General features: G+C 45.0%; 1 protein-coding gene across 1 annotated transcript in view; it reads left to right on the top strand.

Annotated features, from left to right (window-relative positions):
• RAB8A (RAB8A, member RAS oncogene family) overlaps positions 1-27,352 on the top strand; it is a 902,849-nt gene that overhangs the window by 336,445 nt on the left and 539,052 nt on the right. Inside the window, exon 2 of the mRNA XM_044090710.1 lies at positions 19,261-19,321. Within this exon, the coding sequence (XP_043946645.1) occupies positions 19,261-19,321 (61 nt within the window). The remainder of the gene's footprint in view (positions 1-19,260; positions 19,322-27,352) is intronic.

Below are 27,352 nucleotides of genomic sequence, written 5' to 3'. Positions count from 1 at the left end.
ATTGTTGTTGAACAATGTTTAGCAAGAAGTTTATGTTTTGAGCCTTTATGTATATGAGAAATATTATGACAAGGCTATTTAACTGGTTTTACATGTAGCCCTTTTAATACCAAGCACTTGCAGGTGATATTTTATCAATTAGCTTTTTAACTTAATTGATCACATGATTTTTTTAGTATTTAAATAGGAGCAGTTGTTACATGGTGTTCATCTTGATAAAGCTCAGTATTGCACTGAGCGAAAGCGCTTGAGGGATTTGTTACTGTGTGGTTTTTATCCAATAAATTTGTTCGTTGAATTTCACCTACTGGATTTTCATTTACCTTCATTCTGCTGTGGACTACATTTTGTGGTTTCTGGGCTTCAGTTGGTCGTTTGTGTTCACTTTCCCAGGCTATATTCTGCACCATTTCCAGCAAGAACTAGCCTCACCATTGAGCACCCTATTCAACCATAGCCTACGTATAGGCTTCATTCCAGCAGAGTAAAGAACTGACATTGTCATCCCTTTGTGCAAAGGTGGTGCCACTACTGACCCTGGAAACTATCGCTCCATTAGCTTGACAAGTCTGATCTGTAAGGCCATGGAGCTTATTATGGACCTCATAAACAAGGACATAGGCAATTTCCCACCCAGTTCAGATTTTTCAAGGGCAGATCTTGCCTGTTGAACCTGGTTGACTTTTTTAAGACTGCCTCCAAGGCACTGGATGAAGTCAGTACATACAGCTTAGCTTGACTCCGTCAAAGCCTTTGACACAATCCACCACTCAGGCATCATCGAAAAGCTAACACAACTTAGTATAAATCCCTATCACATCAGGTGGGTGGCCAACTGGCTCACTGATAGGACCCACAAGGTCAAAATAGGTGCCTCCACTTCCGACAGCAGACCTGTCACTAGTGATGTTCCCCAGGGATCTGTCCTGGGACCCTTACTGTTTTGTTTTTGCCTGGACCTCTGATAAGTAGATGCCAAAGGCCTGTGGCTGACCAAGTTTGCAGATGACTGTAAGTTGGGTGCTGTCATTGACTCCCCAAATGATGTTAACATACTACAAGAGGGTCTCAAAGCAACAAATGACTGTTGACAAAGTCATGGCCTTAAGTTAAACACAAAAAAAGTATTGTCATACCATTTGGCAAAAACATGGCCCCTACTGATTACCACATCAGTGGCAGACCACTAAGCACACAACCTGTGGTGAGCGACCTGGGTACACAGGTTGACCACAATCTCACATTCGACCATCATGAAGTGGTAGTGGTTAGAAAAGCCTTTTACTTGGTTCATCTCATAAGTAAAGTGATTGCATCCAGATAAAGGATGTTATTACCTCTCTCTACTCCTCCCTCATTATGCCAGTAATGGACTACAATGCCTCGTTTGGTATGTACCTCTCCAAACACCTGCACCAACTGGAAAGGCCACAGAAATACCCCGCAAAGAGAATCCATGATCTCCCAACACCTGTCCTATGTGGACAGGCTACAGTCACCATCACTCTACTCTGTATCATACAGGTTGCTCAGAGGTTGATCTGTGTCTCACCTGCAAGGCAATCTCAGACCCTGCTGTACTAGAGATGCTCCATATCCATAAGTCTAACTCTTCACACATTACCCGATCAAAAGGCCTAAGTCAAATCTATGACATTAACAAAACTTGCTGGAGAGAGAGGTTTGTCTCCCAGAGGCTGCTCCATCTCTAGAATAGACTCTCCATACATGGCAAACAAAGGGCATCGCTGACTCACTTCAAGCACAACCTTGAGTGGATGGGAAGCCACAGATTTATCCCCGGGGTTCCACCTGTGTCCCTCATTGACGGGGGTGACAGGTGCAGATTGAAGTTTCTCTTTTGGGGATAAACTCTTGGCTAGGCTTGTAAGGGCCCCAGAGACATTAGCCTGGTAATCTCCAGTGATCCTGTAAATGCAGCAGATGACACAGCAAGAGCAGCTGGTATAGGCATTACCATACATCACCATGCCTGGATGTGCCTTTGTGACTTTGCAGAAGGCTTCAAGGTGTCCTTCGTCAATTCCATTTTTAGCTCCACACTTTTTGGACTGATGGTAACAGATGCTTACTAAGAATGAGCAAGATGGTAAGACCCTGTCTGCAGTAGGAGTCTTTCTCCACTCCACAAAGATCCAATTCCAGGAATCAAAGGGGAGGTAAGAAAATGTGGTTCAGGAAATCACTGGGTTTTCACCATAACACTCCTATGGATAGACACCCTGTCACCCCAGTGGCAGAGGCAAACCTCAGAACCACGGTTTCTGTGCTGCCTTCACTGAGAACCCCTACCAGTGCCCCTGTTACCCAGCTGTACTCCAGAGGCATTCATGGGGCACTTGACCTTACACCCATAAGCCTGGCAAATCATAACTTCGATGCATGGGTGGTAAGGATAATCACCTGAGGCTATACCATACCTTTTTTTGTATCCACTAAAGAAAAGATTATGGATTCTCTGTACTCCACCCGATCATTTGGAATCTGCAGCAGAAGTTTCAAAGTTGCTAGAAAGTCATCCAACAGGTCCCCCACGACCAGTTAGAATCTGGAATCTGTTCCAGCTTCTTTTCAATCCCAAAGAAGATGGGAGACCACAGGCCAATATTGGACCTCTGCCACCTTGATCAGTATGTCAAATGGATGAAATTCTCTGGTCAAGATGCAGTCTGTACTCTCTCTCTTGAGAAAGGATGGTTGAATCTGCTCTATAGATCTCTGAAGATGCCTACTGCCATATAAAGATTCAAAGGTATTCCAGGACATTTCTCAGTTTCCATCTGGAATTCAGTCATTACCAGTTCAGATCACTGCCATTTGGTCTCACCGCAGCCCCTGGGTGCTCACCAAAATTATGGCGGTCACAGCAGCTCACCTGTGACTGCAAGGGTTCTGAGCCTTCCCATATCTAGACTGTTGGTTCCTAACTGCTACCTCCAGGGATGTACTACTACAGCACCAAGCATTCCTACTCAGTTGTGCATATCAGCTTGAAGGTAATATCATCCAAAGAGCAAACTGCCCCCTACTCAACACACACAATTCATAGGTTGTCCGATCAAAACAGTTCAACAAATTGCCAAACTTCCAGCAGCAAAAGCATTGTCATTAAGACTGATGGCATCTCAGGTGGCTCTGCATTCTCATCCACAAGCAAGATTGGTTCTCTGGTAGAGGCCATCAGGCCTAACAATCATTGGTTAGTACCGCTAGCAAGATACCACATAAAAGTATTTCAGTAGACTCTGTCGGTCTAGTAGTCAGAGTTTCCACCCTTTCATGCTTGAATCCATTTCACTCAAATATGCAAAAAACACATAAGTTGGCGGATAACTTCTCCATCTGTGATGGAAGGAAGATCGTTCTGTTTCAGTCCTCCAGGCCACAGTAACCACAGACCATTCTTTTTGTGGTGGTGGTGGGGGGGGGGGTTATTTCGAGGGGAAGACTGTTTAAGGAAAGTGGTCACCTGCAGAGGCCAAACTTCACATCAGTATCTTGGAGATGAGAAGTCCTCCTAGCATTGCACGATTTCCAGGAGCATCTACCCAGGGGTGTGATTTCCATCGAGACAGACAATGTTGGTGTTATGGAACGTCAAACAATGAGGGGCACATTCATATCTCTTTGCCAGGAGGTCATGCGAGTTTGGTAATGGTTGATGTCTTTTTATCATTTTCTGGTAGCAATGCACTTTCCTGAGAGTCGAATGTTCTAACTGGCAAGTTGGGCACATCTATTCTGTTACCTCATGAGTGATGTCTCAGACAGTGACAACAGAGGTTTGCAGCCTCTGGTGCCAACTTCGCAGTGACCTTTTTGCCTGCTATCTAAACAGCAAGTGCAGTAGTTACTTACTCTCATCCCTCCACAGGGACAGTCACTGAGATGTGCTCTCTTGGTCCCGGGTCTCCTGTATACATTCCAGCCTACACTTCTCTTGATAAAGCTGATATAGAAAGCCACAAGGTGCACATCAAGGTGGTTATTATTGCCCCTGTTCTGGCGTTGGCAGAGTTGGTGGTTCTTCCCTTGGCCTCACTTGCTGCACCCTCCTTGGGTGCTGGATCCCATTCTGGATCTTCTGAGTCATCCGTTTAGTATGTCTCTACTGGATCTATAAACCCTAAAACTAACCACATATTTTTTCCAGTTGTAACTGTAGCCAGAGCTGCCAAGCTGTCTTCTACAGTAGTCCACATAAATCAATCAAAAAGACTAACAAAACCAAACGAAAAAGATTTTTTTTTTCTATTTGGGCATCATCAAAAGGGTTTGGTCACTTATTTGACCTTCTCCCATTGATTATTGGAATTTTTTTCAGAATTTTTCCAACAGGGTTCCAGTTTTCTATCAAAGTTCAAGTGGCTGTCATTTCAAACTTCCACATAAGTCATAATGACTCATCCATTGCTTTTCTTAAGATGTCCAAAGCTTTTCTCAACGGAACTTTTTTACTGAGATGTCTCATGAAAGAGCCAGTTCCTCAATAGGATGTCACACTGTTACTTCTGTCATTGACTTGGAAACCTTTTGAGCCTGCAGAATCACCTGACTTAAAGTTTTTCTTGGAAAACTATCTTCCTTTTTGTCATTACTTTTGCTAAACAAGTTATGGAATAGCAAATGCTTTTATAAAAGCCATCCTTTCCCATCTTCCACAAGGATGGTGTCATTTAAAGTGAATATGGATTGGTACATTGACCTGCCAGTATTTTTTCTGCATTACTCTAATAAAGGAGATAATATGCTTATAGGTTCATAAGTTGGTACTAGGCTATCAGCCCTAGGGCCTATACAAGCCTAGCCATAACAATTCCCTGGCTATTTCTTCCCACATTATTTACTTTCCTGGACCCCTGTCTAGCAGGGTGACTGACGTGATCCCTGGGGTGAATTTCCTTTCTCCCATCCAATCGTCAAGGTTCCTCTTGAAGAGGTCCAAAGAGGCACTCTGCTTGACATGTATGGGCAATCTATTCCAGAGTCTGGGGAGTCTCCGGGTCAGGAACCTATCCCTCCAGCATGTTTTGTTTATTGTGATGACAAGGTTTAGATCCCTGGTGCGTGTAGCTCTGAGGGATTGGGATTTCTTTAAGTGTAGCATGTCCAACAGCTCTGGGTTTGACATGGCCTTGTATGTTAAGCAGAAATCGCCTCTGAGTAGACGATATGCGACTGAGTATAGCTGGAGTTTTTTAAGGCGGTCAGCGTAGGGCATCTGCTTTAGGCCTGTGATTCTTTTAGTGAGGTATTTCTGAGGCCTTTCCAGTTGTTGCAGATGTCTTGAAAGGTACATACCAAATGGGGCGTTGTATTCTATAATGGGTCTAATGAGGGATGAATACAGTGGGACAATGACCTCCTTTTTTCTGGATGAAAAGCCCTTTGTGATGAGGTGTGCCACATAGAAGGATTTCCTGACTGTTGTGGCGATGTGGTTATCGAAGGTGAAATCACTGTCCACCTGTGTCCCTAAGTCTCTTATCACACTTTCTGTGTTTAGTGTACTGCCACCTATATGGTAATTCATGGATACATGTTTTTCCCAAAGGGGATAACAATACATTTCTTGGCATTGAGCTTGAGCCCATGGCTCTGGCACCAAGCATCTGTTTCTGTAAGGCCCTTTTGTAGAGTATCCACATCATTTGGGGATTCAATAATGGCTCCCAGTTTGCAGTCATCTGCAAACTTTGTTAGCCAGAGTCCCTTAGTGTTGACCTGTACTTCAGAGAAGTAGATGCCAAACAAGAGTGGCCCCAGGACTGAACCCTGAGGTACTCCACTTGTCACTTGTCTGGAGCTGGATTTGGAGTCGGCTACTTTTACAGTGTGGGTTCTATCAGTAAGCCATTTAGCAACCCATTGGGTGACATAGGGATTAATGCCCAACTTAGTAAGTTTATCTATGATTCCAGAGTGGGGGATGGTGTCAAAGGCCTTGGCAAGGTCTAGATAGGCTGTGTGGACCACCCTACCCTTGTCCATGGCTCTGGAGACTGATTCAAAGAAGTCAATCAGGTTCTTCATACATTAGATGTTCACAGACAACTTAGTTTTTCTTGCACTGTACCAGAGATGTTGGAAAAATCAGGTAAACTATTGTCTCTTTTTTTCCAAAACAAAACTGGGACACCATGTGTCGAAAGTTACTTTCTAAGTGGGTGGCAGTCTACATTTCCTTTATTTATAAAACTTATGGATTGTGTCTGCACTCTGAGCCTAAGGCTTATTTCAGTACAGCAGTTGTTGCTTTTACAGCATTCATGAGGCGTTCATGTCAGTGACATCTGTGCAGTGACAACTTGTTCAACATTTCACACCTTCATATCTCATTACAAGTCTGATGTGCGATCTAGAGTTTGTGCATCTTTTGGCTTGCCATTCTCAGGAATGCCCTTCCCTGAGACCACCCAAGTCTTTTAGTCGGCTTGGGAGTCTGTCACAAACATTGAATCGAACGCAAATAGACAACATTGGATATGAAAGCTATGTACCTACCATAACGCTAGGTCAGTGTTCTTATTTTTGTCCAGTTCAGCAACACTCCCACCTTTTCCCTTGCAAATTGTTATATGTAATCTTTTGGTGCTCTGACAGACCGTGACTAAGACCCTGTCTGTTTAGGGTCACCTCTCTAACATTAGCATTCTTAAGTTATTCCATTCGATGATGGTTCTTAGTATCAAGATAGTTTTCTAACTATTCTGATCATATAGAAATACTATCCGAGATAAGAGGGGGGATTTTTGTGGGTAGGGAAGGAGTCTTGAGTCTTGGATTCAAAGCTCTGGTAGAAGGCACTGAGGTCGGATCCGACAACCCAAACATTGAACCGGATGAAAATGAGACATCTCTGATTAATCATTATAAGTACATAGCAATTGTTTCTCACAATTCAACTGTTAAGCTGCTGTGTTAAAGTTTGCTTGCCCCCTTTGAGAATATGGCATTAGATGTTCATAATTTCCACTGCTGCAGTAGCCTTTAGACTTATATAGGTTGTGTCCTGCCCAGGGCACATCAACTGGCCAGCTTGCAGAAGCTCTGGCTCCCTCCCACTCCCTCTAACTACTGATTGGGCAGCCCTTTGGAGGGAAATCACTCTGACTGCTGAAGTGTTCTTCAGCACTTTCTTGCCTCCTTGTGAAGAAGCAGCTCAGAGGATTCAGAGGAGCAGCTTCATTTCTTGCAGATATGTCCCCAGTAGGGAACCCATATACACAGATCATTGTCCTTTTAAAAAACGTATTTTAAATATTGTTTTAAGCTGTATTTCTTCTTTTAGAAGGCCGGTATTGTTTTAAATATAAGAAGTTTCCTGCCAGGGACAGCTAGCTTTAGTTTTAGTTTTGAGATATTTAGGGCAGTTTTTGTATTAAAAAATTATATTGTTCATGTAAACTTTGAGTATCTGGCTAGAAAATGCTTTTTATGGACATGGATTGTTACAACTTCATACTTCTCAATGTCCATATTTTTGGTGCGTTTGTTTGTAGTTTTCTGGGATTTGAAGTTGCCAAATAAGACATCTAAATTTCTCACTTCATTTTCTTCAGAAAATGCATACTAACAAAATATGTTCTTGCAATTTCCAGAGTTTATAACAAAAAATATTGCAAGTCTCCCTATTTTTGAGTCATTGTCCATCCATTATTTTTGGCTTGGTCCAGATTTCTTGCACCAAGAGGTTGAGAGGTTTGTACAGGGTATGTCAGTGCTTGTGCACACTTAGAAAAAAATAGCAGGTAAATTTTCAATCAGGCTAACTGTGAAAATGTTTTTTGTGACCGGTCTTCAGTGTGCTGCTTATGTGATACTGTGATAAGGGACTGAAGTGCTCCTTTTGAGCACAGTTTGACAACATGCCTTCTGACTTGTTCCAACAAAGTGTTCAACATTTGAGTCGTTCTTGTTGATTTACAGCATGGATACCTATCCTACCTATGCATTCCTGTCTACTGCTGTACCTAGAAACCAAAAAAAAAAAAAAACCTTACCAAAGAGTGCTTGCCGACACCATAGGCTCTCAGTGCCACAGCCGATTTGTGGGTGAATCTTTAGTGGCCATTTGCCATTGCTCAGACTACTCACCTATGCAGATTCCTCTGGTGTAGTCTGCCACAAACCTGCTATAATATCTCCTGTTGTGTCCATCTTGAAGGATGTGTATAGTGCTGCTTGTAATCAACTAATGAACATTGATTTTTCCCACCTGAGGTTTGACTTGACAGGTAGAAACAGACTTTAGGCTTCTTTCAGTCCCTCCCCTGTGGACAGAAAAGGAAATGCTTTGGACAGATTTAATAAAATATTTTCTTCCATTTTGAATTCTTAACTTCATAGGTTCATACTAGGCTTTCTGCCCTAGGGCATTTATAAGCCTAGCCAGAGTGTGTTTGGCTTTCGCCACACATTTTAAATTAATTTTGCTATGCCCTTTTTCGAGGTTAGTATACTGTGCCTCTGTCTAACAGTGACACAGAAGTGATACCCGGGGTAAACCTACGATCTCCCATCCACTCATCAAGATTCCTCTTGAAGAGAGTTAATGAAGGGACTCTGCCTAACCTGGACTGGGATTTTATTCCAGAGTGAAGGGAGCCTCTGGTTTATGAATCTGTCCCTCCAGCATGTCCTATTTATTTCAGTGCTGAGGTTCAAGTCTCTCGAGCGCGTGGCTCGATGGGATTTGGATTTTCTAAGGTGCAGCATGTCCATTAATTCCGGGTTGGACATGGCTTTATACGTCAGGCACAGATCGCCTCTGAGCAGGCGGTATGCCACTGAGTAGAGCTGGAGTTTCTTTAACCGGGCAGCATATGGCATCTGTTTGAGCCCTTTGATCCTCTTGGTGAGGTACTTTTGGGGTCTTTCCAGTTGCTGCAGGTGTCTGGTAAGGTACATCCCAAAGGGCATTGTACTCAATTATGGGCCTGATGAGGGATGAGTAAAGAGGCACGATGACCTCCCCTGATCTACATGTGAATCCCTTCATGATTAGGTGGGCTATATAAAATGTTTTTCTAACCACTTTGGCCACTTGGTTATCAAATGAGAGATTGCTATCAACTTGGGTCCCCAGGTCCCTAATTACTTCTTCTGTACTTAATGGATTACCACCGATGTGGTAATTTGTGGGCACTTTGTTTTTGCCAAAGGGGATGACTATACACTTTTTGGCATTTAGCTTGAGGCCATGGCTCTGGCACCAGTTGTCTGTTTCTATGAGGCCCTTTTGGAGGATGTTTGTGTCGGCTGGAGAGTTGATTATGGCGCCCAGTTTGCAGTCATCTGCGAACTTGGTCAGCCACAGTCCTTCCGTGTTGGCCTGTACCTCCGAGAAATATATACCGAACAAGAGAGGTCCCAGGACTGAGCCTTGTGGGAACTTCCACATATGATTCTGATAGTTTGTTTTTGTGCCAACAGTTTGAGAGAATTGTTTGCAACATTTCCTCCAAAAGGCAGCTTATATCTGAATTCCGTTGTTTCTAATATTTCTCAAGTTTCAAACATGACTTTAGAGTATGTATTATCTAGATGTTCTTCGTGTTTTACTCTTGCAGTCATCACATTTGGGTTATCTGCCTGCAGGTAGCCCTCAGCCGGCCTGAATACCAGAGTCTTGGGATTTCTGCATCGGATGCTGTCGCTTCTTCCATGACGTCAGGTCATCAGGGGTATAAAACATGCAGCTGACACCATTACATCATTCTTTCTTGCCTTGTGGTGCCCGAAGCAGAAGCAGTTCACAAGTTCCGGTTGACCGACTCCTGAAATTTTTGTTTTGAAGTTTCAGACCTGAAGTCTTCAAAAAGATAAGTAATAATTGTCTTGCCTGTGGAAAGCAAATACCTCATAGAGATTTTCATTCTTACTGCGTCACCTGTTTAGGCCCAGACCACGACATCCCTCGCTGTCAGTTTTGTGCTTTGTTCAACACCCTTAACTATTCATTGTTGGGCTGTTTTTGTAGCTAAATACTTTCATTCTTGATCTCAGTACTCCGAAATGGCTTCGTTAAGCCATCCGACTGCCGTTCTTCCGAAAAAAAAAAAAAAAACATAAGGATAAAGACAGAGACAGACTGCATAGGTCCAAAACTGCAGACAACGCTTCTGTTAAGCTAGTCACCAGTTCACCGGTACTCAGTGAGGTGCTTTCGCAGCCCCTGATACCTGCTTCTACAGATTCACAGGCCTCTGCTGAGACCCATTTAGAGTCTAGTATGCCGCGAGATGCTTCTTCGACTATGGAACTTGCGAATGTCTCTTCCTTGGATGGGTCCGGAGCCGCTGTGCAGGCACCAGCTTCTGAGGGTGTATTCAGGCTTACGGATTTTCAGATCAAACCAACTACTTCATTTCAAGCTAAAAATACTGAATTCCTCAGACCTAAAGCTCACACTACATCTAGAAAACAGACAACCAAAGCACATTCTCAGGCTCACATGCCTCAAAAACAAATAATTAGAATGGCTGAAGACCTTATTACCTTAATTGGGGGAAGCCAGCCTTCCCCCTTTAAGAGACCTAGAGCTGATTATCTGAAGTAGTTAACTTAATTTGTGCAGCAACCTATGGGAATCGGATCCGACTTCGGATCCGAGCCGGCAGTTTTCAACAGCTTAGATCTGAGCTCCAGGCTCCTCCCCCTACCCATAATCCCCTGCCAACCCTGACTGACCCCAGATCTAGTTTGCCGCGGTTTACCAACAGCAGATCGATCTTGAGTTCCAAGCGTTCAGAGGTTTTTTGTGAGAAAAATTTTAACTTTTTCTTTCTCTTTTCTACCCTACTTGGTTGTGAGTGCTTTCAGTCCCTTTTTGGTTAAAATCCTCCCTAGCTTAACCTTACATTATTTTGTAATTAACCTCCCCCTTCCCTCGTGGTTCCGTTAGGGTTGTGTTTGCGTGTTTGGGGCCTAACGTGTGTGGCTAGCCTTCTTTATTTACATTGTCTGAGGCCCCAAAGCCTATCTTTTCTAAGTGCACCGAGTGTGGCCATAAGCTGTCCCCGGCGGATGGCCACACTCGGTGCGTGCTGTGCCTTGGGGTTGAGCACCTCTCTTCTGGTTGTTCCATTTGTGCGGCGTTCAACACCAGGGCACTTAAGGACCGGAGGTCTAAGCTGATTCTGGCAGGTCTTCTGCCCCCGGATTTAGCTTCTACCTCCAGTCCTTCCGTGGCTCCTGCTGCGGCAGCTGCCACTCCTGCTTCCCTCCCCCCGGCCGGGACTCAACCTCCCGCCTTAGGCCCGGAGGAGAGGGAGGCTAGGAAAGAGAAAAGGAGGGAGAAACACCACAAGCGGTGGGCCGAGGCCTCCACTTCACCCCCCCCCCGGCTAAGCGGTCTTCTCCCTCCAGGTCTTCTGGGTCTCCTCCTTCTCGGATCCGGTCTCCTTGTTTTTCACTGGGTCCTGAGGAGTAGGAGACCCGATCTCCCTCGAGGTCATCGAGGCGGCACTCCCGTCCCGCCTCGTTGGCCTCATTGAGATCGACCCGAAGCCTCACGGATGCAGATTTGGACCGGATGATGAGAAGATTCTTCCAGGCTCAACTGCAGATGGGAGTGCTCCTGCCCCCCCCACTCCGGGGGGGGGAGCTCAACCCCCTTCTTTGCCCCGATAGCTCCTTCTCCGTCCCGCTTCCTGGGCTTGGAGTCTTCGGAGCTGGGCAGCCTTGCAGCCGGGGGTGTGTCGGCGCCGATAGTCTCGGGTACTTCGGCGCCGACACTTCCCTCAAGTGTGTCTGGTCCATTTTCGTCGGATCCGAGCTCTCAGAACCGAGGGCTGAGCTTCGGATCCAGAGGTATCAGTATGCCTTTGGCTCCGTCCAGGTCGGAGCGTGCTGGTCCCTCGGATCCGATCGCTTTGGCACCGGCCCTGATCCATCCGGATCCGAGTGAGGGTTTGCTTTCGGATCCTAGAGAGAGCAGCTCTCCCTCGGCGTTCGACGTGGTGGAGAGGGCTCTGTCGAGAGGTTCCAGGCCCCCGGCCCTTGCCACGGCTCCACCCTGCACTCCTTCTCTGTTGGGCCCGACTTCCATCACCCGGCCCCAGGGACAGCCTGCTTTGACATCCCAGGTCGTTCCTTTGGAACAAGACGTTGCTGGTGAGACCTCCTCGGACAGCCCCCCCCGAGGAGGTTCCTCACAAGCGAAAGTGCAGTAGGAGGCACCTGGACTCCCCTGAGTCCCTGACTGAGGACACGGATTTGGAGGAAGGGGAAAGCTCCCCAAGATCACCCCCCGAAGATGTCTCTTTTGGTGACATCATGGAGATGCTCAGGATAAGGGGGGGGGTGGTCTTTAAGAGACCTAGAACTGTATTTTCCTTCTGATCAGGAATCTGATATCTCAATTCCTTCTGACTACCAGGATTTACCCTTATCTACTTATGAGGATTCTGATGCAGAGGATTCCATTCCCTCTGCTTCCTCTCCAGAAGATTTCTCTTTTTGGTGAAACCTTGCATACCCTTAGGGAACATTTCCACTGGAAAAGCCAGGACTATACTCAGTCCAAAAAGAGACTTAGGGAATTCTTAAACCTGCCTCAGCACAGGCCTCTAGCTATCCCTCGTGTTCTGGAGATTGTAGATGATTTCTTGGAATCCAGCCTTACCCCAAACACTTTGCCCCCCCAGCTCCCAGGAAACCTGACCGGTACTACAGAGTACCTGACTCTCTCAAATTCCTCTTCAAGAATCCTACTGCGGATCCAGAGAACATTTCCCAAGGACGTAAAAGCATTAAGGCTACTACTGCCAAAAATCCTACCCCTTCTGACAGGGATTCCAGGGATTTAGACAGATGGGGTAAGAAGGTATACATCTCTGCTACTATGGCCATTAGGGCTTTAAATTGCCAGTTTCATGTGTTAAAGTATCATCAACATATTATGGGACTAATTAAACAGAAAATGATGTTGATTCCTGACTACTGAACACAAAGATTTACAAGAGTTAATGCATTCTGCTGACTAAGTTGGTAAACATACTTTGCAATGTGGTTTTGATGCTTTAAAAGCATCGTGCAGGGCTACTGTCACTGGGTCTGTACTTAGAAGGCATGCTTGGCTTAAGGAACAAAACTTGCCAGATCCTGTTAAAGCCAAATTACGGATGCACCCTTAAACCAAGAGCGCCTTTTTGTCAACAAGACAGAAGTAGTCCTTAAATGAATGGAGGAAAAAGCTAAATCTATACAAACTGTTAAAAGATTTTTGTACAAGTACAGCCACCTAGATTCAGTAGGCATTGGCCTTCAAAGAACTGGTCCTTTCCAGTTCCTTCGAGGCCTTCAGTCCAAACCCAGGAGCAGCAGACCAACAAGACTTCAGTCTCAGACTATGCACAGATCTAAGCAGTGGGGGGCTCCCACTGCCAAAGTGGGGAGTCGTAAGCCACCCCCTTTGGAAAAATTGAATAATGACTTATCCTTAACTCTTCCAAGCCTTGCTCAACTACTTGTACCTTTAGGAGAAAAGCTCGCCCTGCATGCAAGAAACTGGGAATTCATTGCCCAAGACAAATGGGTTTTAAATATAGTTTCCCTAGGATACAGATTCCACTTCCACACTCTCCCACCCCCAAGTGGAAGGTTTCTATTCAAGACTGTTCCTGGTTCCCAGAAAAGAAAACTCCTGGCATACTATCCTGGACCTGTCTATCCTCAACACCTTTCTGGTGGTTCCAAAATTCAAAATGCTAACTCTTCAACAGCGTCTTCCTATGCTAGCCAACGATGCCTGGCTGGCAACCCTAGATTTAAAAAGCTCATCTGCACATCCCAATCGGGGAATCTTGCAGGGAATACCTACACTTCAGGGCAGGCTACATGCACCATCAGTTCTCTGCACTTCCCTTTGGCTTATCTACTGCGCCCAAGGTATGTACAAAGTGCCTAGCTCCAGCCAATGTATTTTGCAGGCAGAGAAATATTCATATTTACCCATATTTGGATGATTGCCTGATTCAGGCAGAGTCAGGGCTTGCTATTACAGCACCTGGCATTTGTAAAGAGACTTCTAACTTCACTGGGCTACGCCATCAATGAGAAGAAGTCATACCTATTACCCTGCCAACAGATTGTATTCCTGGGAGCAAGCTTGAACACAACTTCCCAGACCGCATTCCTCACTACAGAGAAACAAGTTTATTTGACAACCTACTTCAGCCTACTGGCCACAAAAACCCAGCTATCTGCAAGGAAAATCCTGCAAGCCCTGGGGTTCATGGCCTCTTGCATTTTGCTAATTCCATATACAAGACTGCATATGAGGAAACTTTAATGGTATCTAAAAAGTGTAATGTGTCCTCATTCTCAGGACCTGGAAACAATGATTCCCATCATTCCTTGCCTAAGGGCAGAGTTCCTTTTGTGGGCAGAGGCCTGTTACCACAACAAGGGACTCCGTTTCACACTACCCCCTGCAGCCCAAACCCTAACAGACGCATCAGACTATATGCATGGGGGCTTACATGGCAGGACAGTGCATTCAGGGCAAATGGAACCCAATACAGATGCACCTGCATATCAATCAAAAAGAAATGTTAGCTGTACAGAATGCTCTGACAGCCTTCAAAGACATTATTCTTCCAGGACAACTATTGGTAAAGACAGACAACACCACAGTTACGTGGTACATAAACAAGCAGGAGGGAACCCATTCCTACCCACTCTGCTCTGTGGAACACGAGCAACCAAGTGAACCTACAAGCTCAGTTCCTGTCGGGCAAACTAAATTCACTGGCAGATGACTTGAGCAGAAATCTCGTGGATCCACATGAATGGAAACTGGAACCCAAAATATTCAAGCTCTTGAGGAACAAATGGGGGACACCGGAGGTAGACCTGTTTGCCTCCCCTCAGAACTACCAATTGAACGAATTCTGCACCAGAACACCCCAAAGTCAAGCTTGGAAAGTGGATGCCCTGTCCTTTACCTGGGAAGGCCTCTCCGTTTATGCCTTTCCCCCCTCTGCCTCTCCTCTTGAAGGTCCTTCTAAAGATCAAACAGGACAAGCCAAGGATAATACTGATTGCACCGGACTGGCCACGCCAGCACTGGTACCCTCTTTTGCACAGTCTGACAGTGCTACAACCATGGCACCTGCCTCAGATCCCTCCCCTGCTGTCCCAGCAGGCGGGCCAGATTCTGCACCCTCAGCTTCAAACCCTGAACCTTGCAGCCTGGATAATTCCCTGAGCTCACCTCTAGCAACCCTCAGTAAGCAGATGCTGGATGTCATTCTTGAGGCAAGGAGGCCTAGTACTATAAAATCCTATTCAGAAAAGTGAAAAAGATAGTGTTCCTGGAGCCAGTCTCAGGGGATGGGCATAATGGTGCCCAGCTTACCTCATATTCTAGATTATTTAACAGAAATGCTCCACAATGGCCTGTCTTTCTCTTCAATTAAGATTCTTGCCTCAGCCATATCAGCTCATAATAATACTGAGCCGCCCCTCTACTAAAACAATTCCTTAGAGGGGTCAAAAATGTAAGACCCCTCCCAGGAGAGCCCCCACTCCAGCCTGGGACCTTTACATTGTGTTGGAACCCCCCCCCCCCCTTTGAACAAGCTGCTACAGTAGAGTTGAAATTCCTTTCTTGGAAAATAGCTTTACTTCTAGCCATCACTTCTGCAAGAAGAGTGTCTGAACTGCAGGCCCTTATGGTGGTGGAACCCTTCATTATCTTCCATGCGGACAGGGTTTCCCTCAGGACTAATCCATCATTTATGCCCAAGGTGGTGTCTAGTGTGGCCCTGAACCAGTCCATTCATTTGCCTACTTTTTTCCCTAATCCCTAGAATAAAGAGGAAAGGATACTGCATTCCCTGGATGTACACAGATAGCTTGGATTCTGGACAGGACTAAGCCTCTCAGAAAATCTGACCAGCTGCTAGTCAGCTTTGCTGCAAGGGCAGAGGGGAAGGCCATTTCAAAGCGAACCATTTCCAATTGAATAGCACATTGTGTCCATTTGTGCTACAAGCACCATGGAAAACCTACACCACAGGGGAAAAGAACACATTCCACCAGGGATGCATCTACCTCTACTGCATTTCTCAGAGGAGTCCCTACCAGGGACATCCTGGAAGCTGCAACCTGGAGCTCTGTACATATTTCACCAGGCATTACCACTTGCCTATTTTTTTTCTAAATCTAGAGCTGTATTTGTCACAGCAGTCTTACAGGGCCTGGATTGCTAGCCCGAATGCTCTTTAACTACCTCCACCCTTTTCGCTTTGGGAATCAACCCAAATGTGATGACTGCAACAGTGAAACACGAAGAACATAGTGCAGTTGTGTACACTTACCATAAATATAGATGTTCGAGTGTATTCACTGTTGCAGTCCTAGTTACCCTTCATCCAGCCCCCTGACTTCTCTTGTTTTTTACCTATCCTATTTGTTTGGTATATATTATATCTTGTGTATTTGCTTTTTACTGGGGGGTGTTCCATACCATATAATTGCTTCCTATTGTGGGGGCACCCGACATCTGGGGCAAGAAAAACTGATTTATTGGCATCGGTTGCATGTTTTATACCCCTAACAACGTGCCAGCATCCGAGACAGAAATCCCAAGACTCTGGTATTCAGGCAGGCTGAGTGCTACCTGCAGGCAGATAACCCAAATGTGATGACTGCAACAGTGAATACACTCTAACATCTACACTTATGGTAAGTGTACACAACTGTACTATACTGTGTTTAGGTTCACTGCTACATTGTTGGAGTTGTGTCTTTGTACATAGTCAGAAATTTTCTGATGAGGTAAAGTCTAACATTTCAAATTCATCTTTAGATGAGGTTTTGTTTGAAAACCTGAGTAGCAGATGGGCCAATTTGATGAGAGAAGTAAATGAATACAGGGAATTTGAGATTTTTCAGGAACCCTATTGTAAATCTCTCAAATCGTCTTTGCTTGCTAAAAAAAACAGAACAACTAGTCACTGCCTTTTCAAGCCAGATAAGGAACCAGAGACTGCAAGAGGGGGAATAACAAGAAACAAGCTGTTTTCCAAAAATTGACAGTACTACTTTAGAATAACTATACCAGCTTTGTTTACCCCTTCCCCCCCCCGCCACTGTCTGTGCAAATCTGTTCCAGAAATGTCTCTCTGCATTCCTCTTTGGCAACAGAGTGTTTGACTCTTTGGTAGTAAGTGGTTCAGGAAGGATAAAGTTTGCACTGGATACAGAAGACTCCTTTCAGGGGAAGTTCACCCACATCCTCTGAACCAAGCTTTGTCCCCCCCCCCCCATGTTCTTTAGTGCTTACTTACCCTAGGAGTCCTAGAACCAGTAGGGGCAAAGGCTCTGATTCCAGAATTTTTTCGGTACTTAAAGTCTTCTTGGAGACTGGTTTTAGATGTGAAACTACCAAAATTCAAGATATTGACCCCTCGGAGCCTGTTCCCTCTTATTCACCTAGGGAGTTTAGTGGTAGCATTAGATGTAACGGATGTATATCGTTACATTACCATAGTCACAGGCTTCAGGAAATTTCAATTTTTTTTTGTGTGGGTCACATTATCAGTTCTCCGCATTATCCTTTATAAACACCCTTGGAGCTGTAGAAAATCCTAACTGTCTAATTCCAGTTATAGTTCATTTCAGACTGAATGACATTCACATCTTTATTTTAGATGACTTGCTCATCTTTGCAGTTTTTCTCAGATGTCAGCCATTAGAATGGGTTTCCTCTTTTATGGCCAGTCTGGGATTCCGTATAGGACTGACCCTGTCGCACAGAATTTTCTTTCTGGGTTGTCATATGTAACAACTCTCTGCAAAAACGTTTTTTGACATGGGCAAAAGTGGATTTGTATCTGGAAATATTCCTGAACTTCTCCAGTCAGATTCCAGCATCAGCCAGAATATATATCAGGATCTTGGGGTTCATGGTTTATGTGATGAAGCTACCTGTTTAGTGTGGCGAATACGCTGGTTGTATATGCACTTGTTAATAAATTGAGCGTTTAGGTTTACCTAGGAGCAGTGCCTTCATTTATTGTTTGAACTTTCGTGTTCGCTCCTTTCAAAAACAGACAACTGAACAAATTCTTCAAGATTACTTCAAAACAAGCCTGGCAAACAGATGCATTTTCTTTCCCATGGTAGGCAGTTTTCCTTTGTGCTTTTCTACTGTTATCTAGGGTAATTCTGAGTGGCGACCCCTAACGGGAGCAGCCGAAAGAAGAGGAAGATGATCTAGGGTTATTCTGAAGATTATAATTAATATATTTTATTATATTGTATTATGTTATACATCTAGGGACCACATTCCCTAGATTACCCACTGCAGATAATGGCATTAAAAGGCTTGACTTGCTGGTTAGGGTGTCATCACCCAGACATCAGTGTTTTGAGGCTGTCAGGATGGCTTCTCCAGTACTGAATCTGAACAGCAAACCCATCTTGCTCAAGGTAAGTAACAGAAATAATCTTAAATCTGATTCTGGAAACCATTGATTTGTAGGTGACTTTTTATGTGAAGTTTATATGTATGACTATTTTTGTAGGCTTTTGCCAGGGTTTGTTTTCCTCGTCCATCCCAAAAACTTGGCAGGAGGACTGAAAGGTTCTAAATAGCATGTGTGTCTGTCTGTCTTTAGTCTGATCCTGTTTAGGAGCGACTTATAGCCTTGCTGTTACTTGCCAGACCAAGCATCAGTTCTCACAATCCTGAAGCTGGTAAGCAGGTAATGAAAATAAATGAATTATAAGTTGTGGGTAGAGGATTACTTTGAATCAACAGCACAGTTGTACCACTGATTTTTAGTTTTGTGATTTGTCTGTAAAATGCATTCACCAGACCAGTGATGTGGTGTCAGGGCTGCTAGTGTACATGCTTCTCGGTTTATGGTTCCCCAGTGTTGGACGCCCAACTGGCTGCTGACTTTAATAAGCCATTTAATTACTGTTGTGTTTTGTACAGCTCTGTGTGTACTTTATGGAAGCAGTGGGAACAGTGAGCAGGGAATAAGCTATCTGTGGCATTGTAGTAAAGCTTTGTTCTAATGTCTAGGAAACTCAGTTTTACTCACCTTGCTGTGGTGAGGCTTTTGCTCCAGTGTACCTCTTTTAACAGTTTTCTCTATTGTGATGTGTGCAATTAGCTCATTTGAATTTGTTATACTAGTTTAATCTAACACTTTGTAAAATGCATGTGCTGGTTTGTAAAATCGTATATTACATGGTTTCACCTTTTTTCTTTTTCAGGTATTGATTTTAAAATTAGAACAATAGAACTAGAGGGCAAGAAAATTAAACTACAGATATGGTAAGTGCATGTATGTGGTTATATATGTATATACATGAATGTAGAGCAGTTTCCAGTATGTGATTTTAATTTGTATATGTTCTTTAGGATAGTAACATATAGCGGTCATTAATGTTGCTCACATGTTTCCTGTGAAGGTAAAGTTTCAAAATTAGCTCAAAAGAGAAGTCCTTGCCCCTTGCAAGTTATTTGCAGCTGTAGCTTATGTGGTTATACTGCTTAAATGTATTTCAATATGGCTGTTTTTATTTTTTCTGGTTGCCTTCATGGTTTATAATTTTGCATTTTTTTAAGTTAATGTGCTCCTTTGTATCATGCGTATTATGTTGTAGCTGGTTCTACCGGTCTTAAAATTTGGCTGTAGCTGAAATCATCTAATTACCTTTCTAGCTGTCAAATCATCACCTCTCATCCAGATATTTCATAACTTTTCTGCTTTTGTATGAGCACAGAATGTTTGCATGCAGCATTGGAATTGTCTGCATCATTGGTAGAAAATGTTGTGGTTGAGCAGCACCATGAACACTTTCATTCTCATTACTGGCTCAAGGCTGTAATGTTTGATCACTTAAGCAGCACTACTCTTTTGCCATTTTGAGTAGCATTTGCTCTTTACTTTTGTTGCTTCTGTCTTTTCCCCCTCCCTTCAGCAGACTCCTTTGGGATACTTCCTCATTCACTACCATCTGGCTTGACTATAGACTCAGTCTTTGTTTTAAGACGGGTTATGTTCCTCCGATGTAACTTCTGATGTTATGTAGTCCAATCTCACCTACATTCTTACCCGTGGGTTCGGAGCCGAATGTCTGCTCTGACTCGGCCAAAACTTTTCTAGCTCGAAGTCTTTCTGTTGGCTGGGCTAAGATGGTATCCCATGCTGCACTGCTCTCTATCCCCAGATCTTGTTTGCCGCTCGTGTAGCTCGGACGTGGTCTCGCTCTTGGCTGTGGCTAAGTACCCTTTTTCTTCCTTATCAGAGAAATTTGTTGCAAACAAAAAGCTATTTTAATAGCTGTTGTGTGTTCTTGTCTTGTAAAAAATTGTGTTTTGGATCGTTTTTTCTGTGGTATCCCACTAGCTGTTTCCAGTGGGCTAGGCCCGTTTCAGTTAGAGGACTTAGTCTGTCCCCTTGCTCTCTTTGTGTTTTTTGAGTTTCTGGGTCTAAGTACCATTTAAATTAGAGGTGTTAGCCCTTTCTCCTTGTGTTTGTGTCTAGGATCGTTTAACTTAGAGATCTTATGGTATTTGTGTGTTGTAGTTTTTTCCCGCCATTGTGACTGTTTGACCATTGGTCCTTTTATTCAGTGTTTGATTGTCTTGGTGCTTTATTAGTGTTGGTTAGCTATGTCCAAGGATACTAAGGAGCACAAGCCCTCGGGCTTCAAGAAGTGCTCTAGGTGCAGTTACAAAATGTCCATTACCGATAGACACTCCATCTGTGTATATTGTCTGGGAGCGATTCATCTCCTGGAGCCCTGTAGCTTTTGTCATGCTTTTAGTCTGCGGGTTCTTCAGGAAAGGAGGAATAAATTGATATTGAAGGGACTTCTAAAACCCTCCTTCGAGGAGGGTCTGGAGAGTGCTTCCAGCTCTAGGACTAAATCTTCTAAATCAAAAAAAAGAGATCTCCGGCTCCATCAGTCTCCTCGGAGCCACCGGAGAAAATAGCAAAGTCTGCTTCGACATCCTCAGCTCCATTGTCCTCTGGGCCGCAGGAAGTGTCAGTTGATGTCCTTCATGGATGCATCTGCAGTCATAACAGCCGGGTTGTCCTGTCGTCAGGCAGCCCGTCAGTCGGCCGGATTCCAAAGTCCGGGTCCGGCTTCGGCTGATGTCGCTCTCCATCCGACGTCATCTCTGTTGGACTTCGGGTATAAAGGCATCAGCCGACGCCATTTTCCTCCGTCTTTCTTGCCGCGTGGCGCCCGAAGCAGAAGCTGTTCGCAAGTGCCGGTCGGTCGGATCCAGAGATTTTTTCTACCGAATACTACTTCGAAGACTTCTAAAGCTAAGTACCCCGTTGGGGACTCTTTCTTGCCTCAGCCGATGTCAGAAAAAGTTAATAATTGTTTAACCTGTGGGAAACAAATACCTCATAAAGATTTCCATTCTTACTGTCTGCCTTGTTTAGGCCCAGCCCACGACGTAGCAGCCTGTTCGCCTGTGCTTCCTTCAACCAACGAGCGCTTAGGCGCCGGTCGGAGTTTGCAGAACAGTTTTTCGGTTCTGACTTTGCTTACATTATGTCGCCGGAACCTCCGACTACACTTTCTGCCAAAAACGAAGAAAGACCGACACTCGCGGTCCGGCGGTTTCGGCTGAAACCACGCTTAAGCAAACGCTGAGTGTCTCGGTTTCGGCGAAACCGAGAAAACTGATCTAGGTACAGCGAATCTATCTCTACACTTGAGGCCCCTGCTACAATTCTTGAATCGGCCTCTGAAACTTTACCCACTGACTTATCAGACACCATTCCCTGGATGTCTCTACCCCAGCACGTGGTGCTGCTAGGCCTCCAGCAGCCATGTCCATTAAGGCCTTCGCCAGGGCTAAAGCAGCCAAGTCTACCAAATCAGTGCCTGTTAAACCACCCTCATCCAGGCCCTCTTCTAGTTCCCAAATGCTCACCTTGGCAGAAGATTTGATTTCTTTAATTAGAGGATCTCAACCTCACCCAGACAGGGCCTCTCAGCCCCAGATAAAGAGACCTAGGGCAGAGCCCCCTGAGCCAGTGTCCTCTGATGATTCTGCAGATGAATCAGACATTACTGACCAGCCAGAGGCTCCTTTCTCTAATTTTGAGGATTCTGATGCTGAAGAATCCATTCCAGCTGCTTCCCCTCCAGAAGAATTCTCCTTTGGGGAAACCTTGCATGCCATGAGAGCAGTTCCAATGGCAGCAACAAGATTCTCAGACTCCGGAAAAGACTTAGAACTTTTCTACACCTTCCACAACACAGGCCCTTAGCTATACCTCCTGTTCTTTCTGTGGTAGATGACGCTTTTAATGATGTCTGCTCTGCTCCAGACTCATTACCCCCAGCCCTGCCAAACCAGACAGATTTTACAGGGTGCCTGACACTCATCACCACCTTTACAAGGCCCCCCTTGCAGACCCAGAAACTATATCCCAGGGTCCCAAGGCAGTTGCCGCAACCACAGCTAAAAACCCTACTCCTTCTGAAAGGGAAGCAAGGGCATTAGACAGATGGGGTAAAAAAGTATACACTTCAGCTACTCTCTCAGCTAGAGCTTTAAACTGCCAGTTTCACATGATTCAATACCAAGAGTTTATGCTTGATCAGTTAACTAAAAATTAACTAAAAAATTAACCACTGATGAAGCTCTTGACAAGAAATATGTATTAGAAATGGTAAATAACATACAACAGGTTAGTAACCATTCCTTAAAATGTGGCTATGATGCACTGGAGGCTTCATTTAGATCAGCCATGACTGGCACAGTGATAAGAAGGCATGCATGGCTAAAGGAGCAAGCTCTACCAGATCATGTTAAAGCTAAATTGTTAGATGCTCCTATGGATAAGACAAGTTTGTTTGGTGCACCTGCACAGCAGGTTATGAAGAAAATGGAGGAAAAGGCAAAATCAGTTCAAACTGTTAAAGATTTCCTGCAGGTTCAACCCCAAGGTTTAGCAGGAACTGGCCTGCCAAGAATTGGTCCTTTCCTGATTCCACAAGATTTCAAAGGGCAGGAATAGGCGTTCCAGAGGCAGAAACCAAACCAGAGGAAGTGCCTACAGAGGACCGACAGTGGCAAGGTAACAACAGAGGCACAGACGCAGCCACTGCCTCTTCTTCAACACAGCCACAGTGACTTACTCCTAAAACCGCCTACCAGGGAGCAAATAGCAGCTCCACTAGGCGGAAGGTTAACTTTATTTGCAAAGAACTGGCACCACATAACAAAAGACAAGTGGATTCTGCAAATTATACATCAAGGTTACCGATTCCACTTCCACACTATACCAGTCAAAAGAGGAATGCCAAATCTACCTCCAAATCAAAAAACAGAAGCTTTACAACAGATAATGGAGTTAGCAAACATGAGAGCTGTGGAAAAAGTGCCTGCAGCAGAGCAAGGACAGGGGTTCTACTCCAGACTGTTCCTAGTTCCAAGAAAGGAAAAAAGTTGGAGACCTATTCTCGACCTGTCCACCTTGAATACATACATCATTGTCCCAAAATTCAAAATGCTGACCTTACAGCAACTTCTTCCCATGCTGGGCAAGGAGTGTTGGCTGGTAACTCTAGATCTCAAGGAGGCATACCTGCACGTCCCTATTCGACCAATCTGCAGAAGATACCTCAGATTTCTTGCAGGATCAGAGCACTATCAATTCTCAGCATTGCCTTTTGGCTTATCTACTGCGCCCAGAGTATTCACAAAATGCCTGGCATCAGTAATCGCATACTGCAGACTACACAGAATTCATATTTACCCATACCTGGACGACTGCCTGCTACAAGGGGACAACAAAAGCAAGTTGACAACAGATTTGCAAAGGGTCATTTACTTGCTACAAGCACTGGGATACACAGTCAATCTACAAAAGTCAAGACTAATACCATCCCAAACAAGGACATTCATGGGAGCGGAATTGTACACAGTGTGACAAATGGCATTCCTAACTACAGAAAAACAAAAAGAACTCCCTCTTTACTTCTTGTCACTAACAAAGCTGAACAAATTAACAGCAAGAAAAGTTCTGCAGGCCTTGGGCTTCATGGCATCATGCATAATTTTGGTTCCATTTGCCAGACTACATATGAGAAAACTACAGTGGTACCTACGGAATTTATGGTCCCAACACAGGCACAGCCTCGAAACAGAAATCCCACTAATTCCATGCTTAAAACAGGAGTTCCTATGGTGGGCCCAGACATGCCGGTCCAACCCAGGCCTTCCCTTTCACAGATGTCAAGCAAGCCAGAGCATTACAACAGATGCTTCAGACCTAGGATGGGGGGCACACATGCTGGACAAATGCGTGCAAGGATTGTGGACTCAGGATCAACTTCACCTGCACATCAACCTAAAAGAAATGCTGGCTGTAAAACTGGCTATCCAAAGGTTCAGACCATTTCTCAAAGAGGGCCAGCTGTTGATAAGGACAGACAACACCACAGTCATGTGGTACATCAACAAACAGGGAGGCACTCATTCATACCCTCTATGCAGAATGACTTTGGAACTGTGGACCCTGGCACTCAGCTACAACATCCAGCTGCAAGCAAGATTTGTGCCAGGAAAAGAAAATACTCTAGCGGACATTTTAAGCAGGACCACATCAGATGCTCACGAATGGCACCTGCACCCGGACATCTTCAGGACCATTACAAAGAAGTGGGGAATGCCTCAGATAGATCTATTTGCATCTCCTCACAATCACCAACTCAAAAAATTCTGCACAAGGACATTTCACCCACTAGCATGGAAAGTGGATTCGCTCTCCTTCAGCTGGAAGGGCCTAACAGTTTATGCATTCCCACCTCTCCCTTGATACACAAAGTACTCCTAAAAATCAAGGAAGAACATCCAAGAATAATCCTGATAGCTCCAAACTGGCCAAGACAACACTGGTATCCACTACTAAGGAGCTTGTCTCGGAACAATATGTGGCCAATACCGCTGATGCCTTTGATGCTAACTCAGAACAACTACAGCACCATGCATCCAAACCTGAAAACCTTACAACTGACTGCATGGAACATCACATAGCAGCAGCTAATCAAGAACTTTCCCAAAGAGTTAAAGACATTATTCTTGAAGCACGCAGACCTTCAACAAGAAGGAATTACGCTGGAAAATGGAAAAGGTTTGTCAGTTGGAGTTCTGAAAGAGGAAAAGATGTGTCAAACATAGATATGCCTAACATCCTGGAGTTTCTGGGCGAACTTCTCCATTGAGGCCTGACCTAGTCCTCCATCAAGAAACATGCATCAGCTATTTCAGCAGAATACAGCTTTGATCCACCTGTTTTTCACACCTCTGCTCAGACAATTTCTCAGAGGAATCAAGAATGTAAAACCTCCAAGAAAACCACCATTACCAGCTTGGGACTTAAACTTCGTACTAGAAAAATTGACACTATCACCCTTTGAGCCAGCAGCAACAGCAGACTTACAACACCTGTCATGGAAAACTGCTTTCCTACTGGCAATTACATCAGCAAGGAGGGTTTCAGAACTACAGGCCTTAATGGCAGTGCAACCCTTCCTAATCTTCCACCAAGATAGAGTGTCCATGAGGACTAATCCAACATTTATGCCTAAGGTGGTATCCAGAGTGTCTTTAAACCAGGCAATCCACCTACCTACCTTCTTTCCCAACCCACAAAACAGAGGGGAAAGAATACTGCATACCTTGAATGTACATAGACAGCTACGCTACTACTTGGACAGAACCAAAAGCAGCAGAAAGACTGACCAACTTTTTGTGGCCTATGCAGCAGGAAGAGAGGGAAAAGCTATTTCCAAACAGACAATCTCCAAATGGATAGGAAATTGCATACGATTCTGTTACTCCTTCCATGGAAAACCAATTCCACAGAACATAAGACCTCATTCTACAAGGGCAACAGCCACTACCACAGCCTTCTTACGAGGAGTGGCTACCAAAGACATTATTGAGGCGGCTACTTGGACCTCCGTGCATACATTTGCCAAGCATTATAATTTGCCTTTATATTCCAGATCCCGAGCAGGGTTTGCCACTGCTGTTCTGCAAGGGATCCTAAACACACCATAATCTACCTTTATCCTCCTCCCCTAGTTGGCTATGGTATTCTACCTGTTATGACTGCAGATGCATCCATGAAGGACATAGTACAGTTTTGTACCTACCATAAATGTAGATGTCCGAACTGGATAGCATCTGCAGTCAGGATTACCCTCCCTCGTTCCTCTCTGGGGTACCCCTAGGGTGTTTACCCTCCTAATAGCTAGCTGATGGGGGGGAGTCTGTTATGGTGTATTTGTTTGTATATATGTACATACATGCTTATTTTGTGGTTACCTCTATTCTTTTGGAAACATTGGCATCTATCCAAAATTTTTAGCCTTCAGGAGGGCTTCTGGCATCTGGGGCAAGAAACACTGAGGAAAATGGCGTCGGCTGATGCCTTTATACCCGAAGTCCAACAGAGATGACGTCGGATGGAGAGCGACATCAGCCGAAGCCGGACCCGGACTTTGGAATCCGGCCGACTGACGGGCTGCCTGACGACAGGACAACCCGGCTGTTATGACTGCAGATGCTATCCAGTTCGGACATCTACATTTATGGTAGGTACAAAACTGTACTTTATGGAGCCTGCTTCGGCTCCAATTTTGTTGGAACCTCTTCGGAGCCGATCGCCTAGCTTTAGGCCAGGATCCCCTCCTCGCAGGTCTCCTTCGGAGAGGAGTTCAGATGGGGAAGTCGATAGAGTGGTGCAGAGACTCCTTCAGTCACCGAGAGTGGTGCAGAGACTCCTTCAGTCACCGGTTCTGGCAAAATTGTTCTCTGCTCCGACACAGTCGGCTCCGGAGCCAGTCCCTCAACCTGCTTTGATACTTCCTCCTCTGAGCACACCTCAGCTTTCGGAGCCAGAGTGCTCGGCTCTGCGTGACGTCCCTAGGTCAGTTCCGACAGCCCCTCCTGGCTTATCAGTGCCGACGTCAGCTCCGACCCTGTTGGCGCCGTCCACGGGGTTCAGGACTCAGGATTCTTTGGTCGGACCCAAGGGAGAGGCTTCAGGACACCTCTCTGCTTCTAGTCTCCCTCTCGGTGCTTCGGCACGGGGAAGTTCGACTCTTGTCATGGCTTCGGAGGCTGGTCGTTCTTCGGACTCAGAGGGACCAGCCTTTGAGGCCATGTGGAGCGTGCTGGCCAGGTAGTCAGCGGCATCATGCGGGTCAGTCATTCTGTCCCCTACTACACCGATGCAGGTCTCTGATCACCATCTATCTCTAGACGGCGGAGCCCCAAGGCCTCAGGGTACCCCCACGAGTGGTCCCCATATTTCTG

This window comes from Protopterus annectens, chromosome 13.part0 (assembly GCF_019279795.1).
Source record: "Protopterus annectens isolate FY-2018-M chromosome 13.part0, PAN1.0, whole genome shotgun sequence".
NCBI classification, from domain to species: Eukaryota; Metazoa; Chordata; order Ceratodontiformes; family Protopteridae; genus Protopterus; species Protopterus annectens.
Note: the sequence above shows the minus strand (reverse complement) of the source record. Positions and strands in the feature narration are given on the sequence as shown.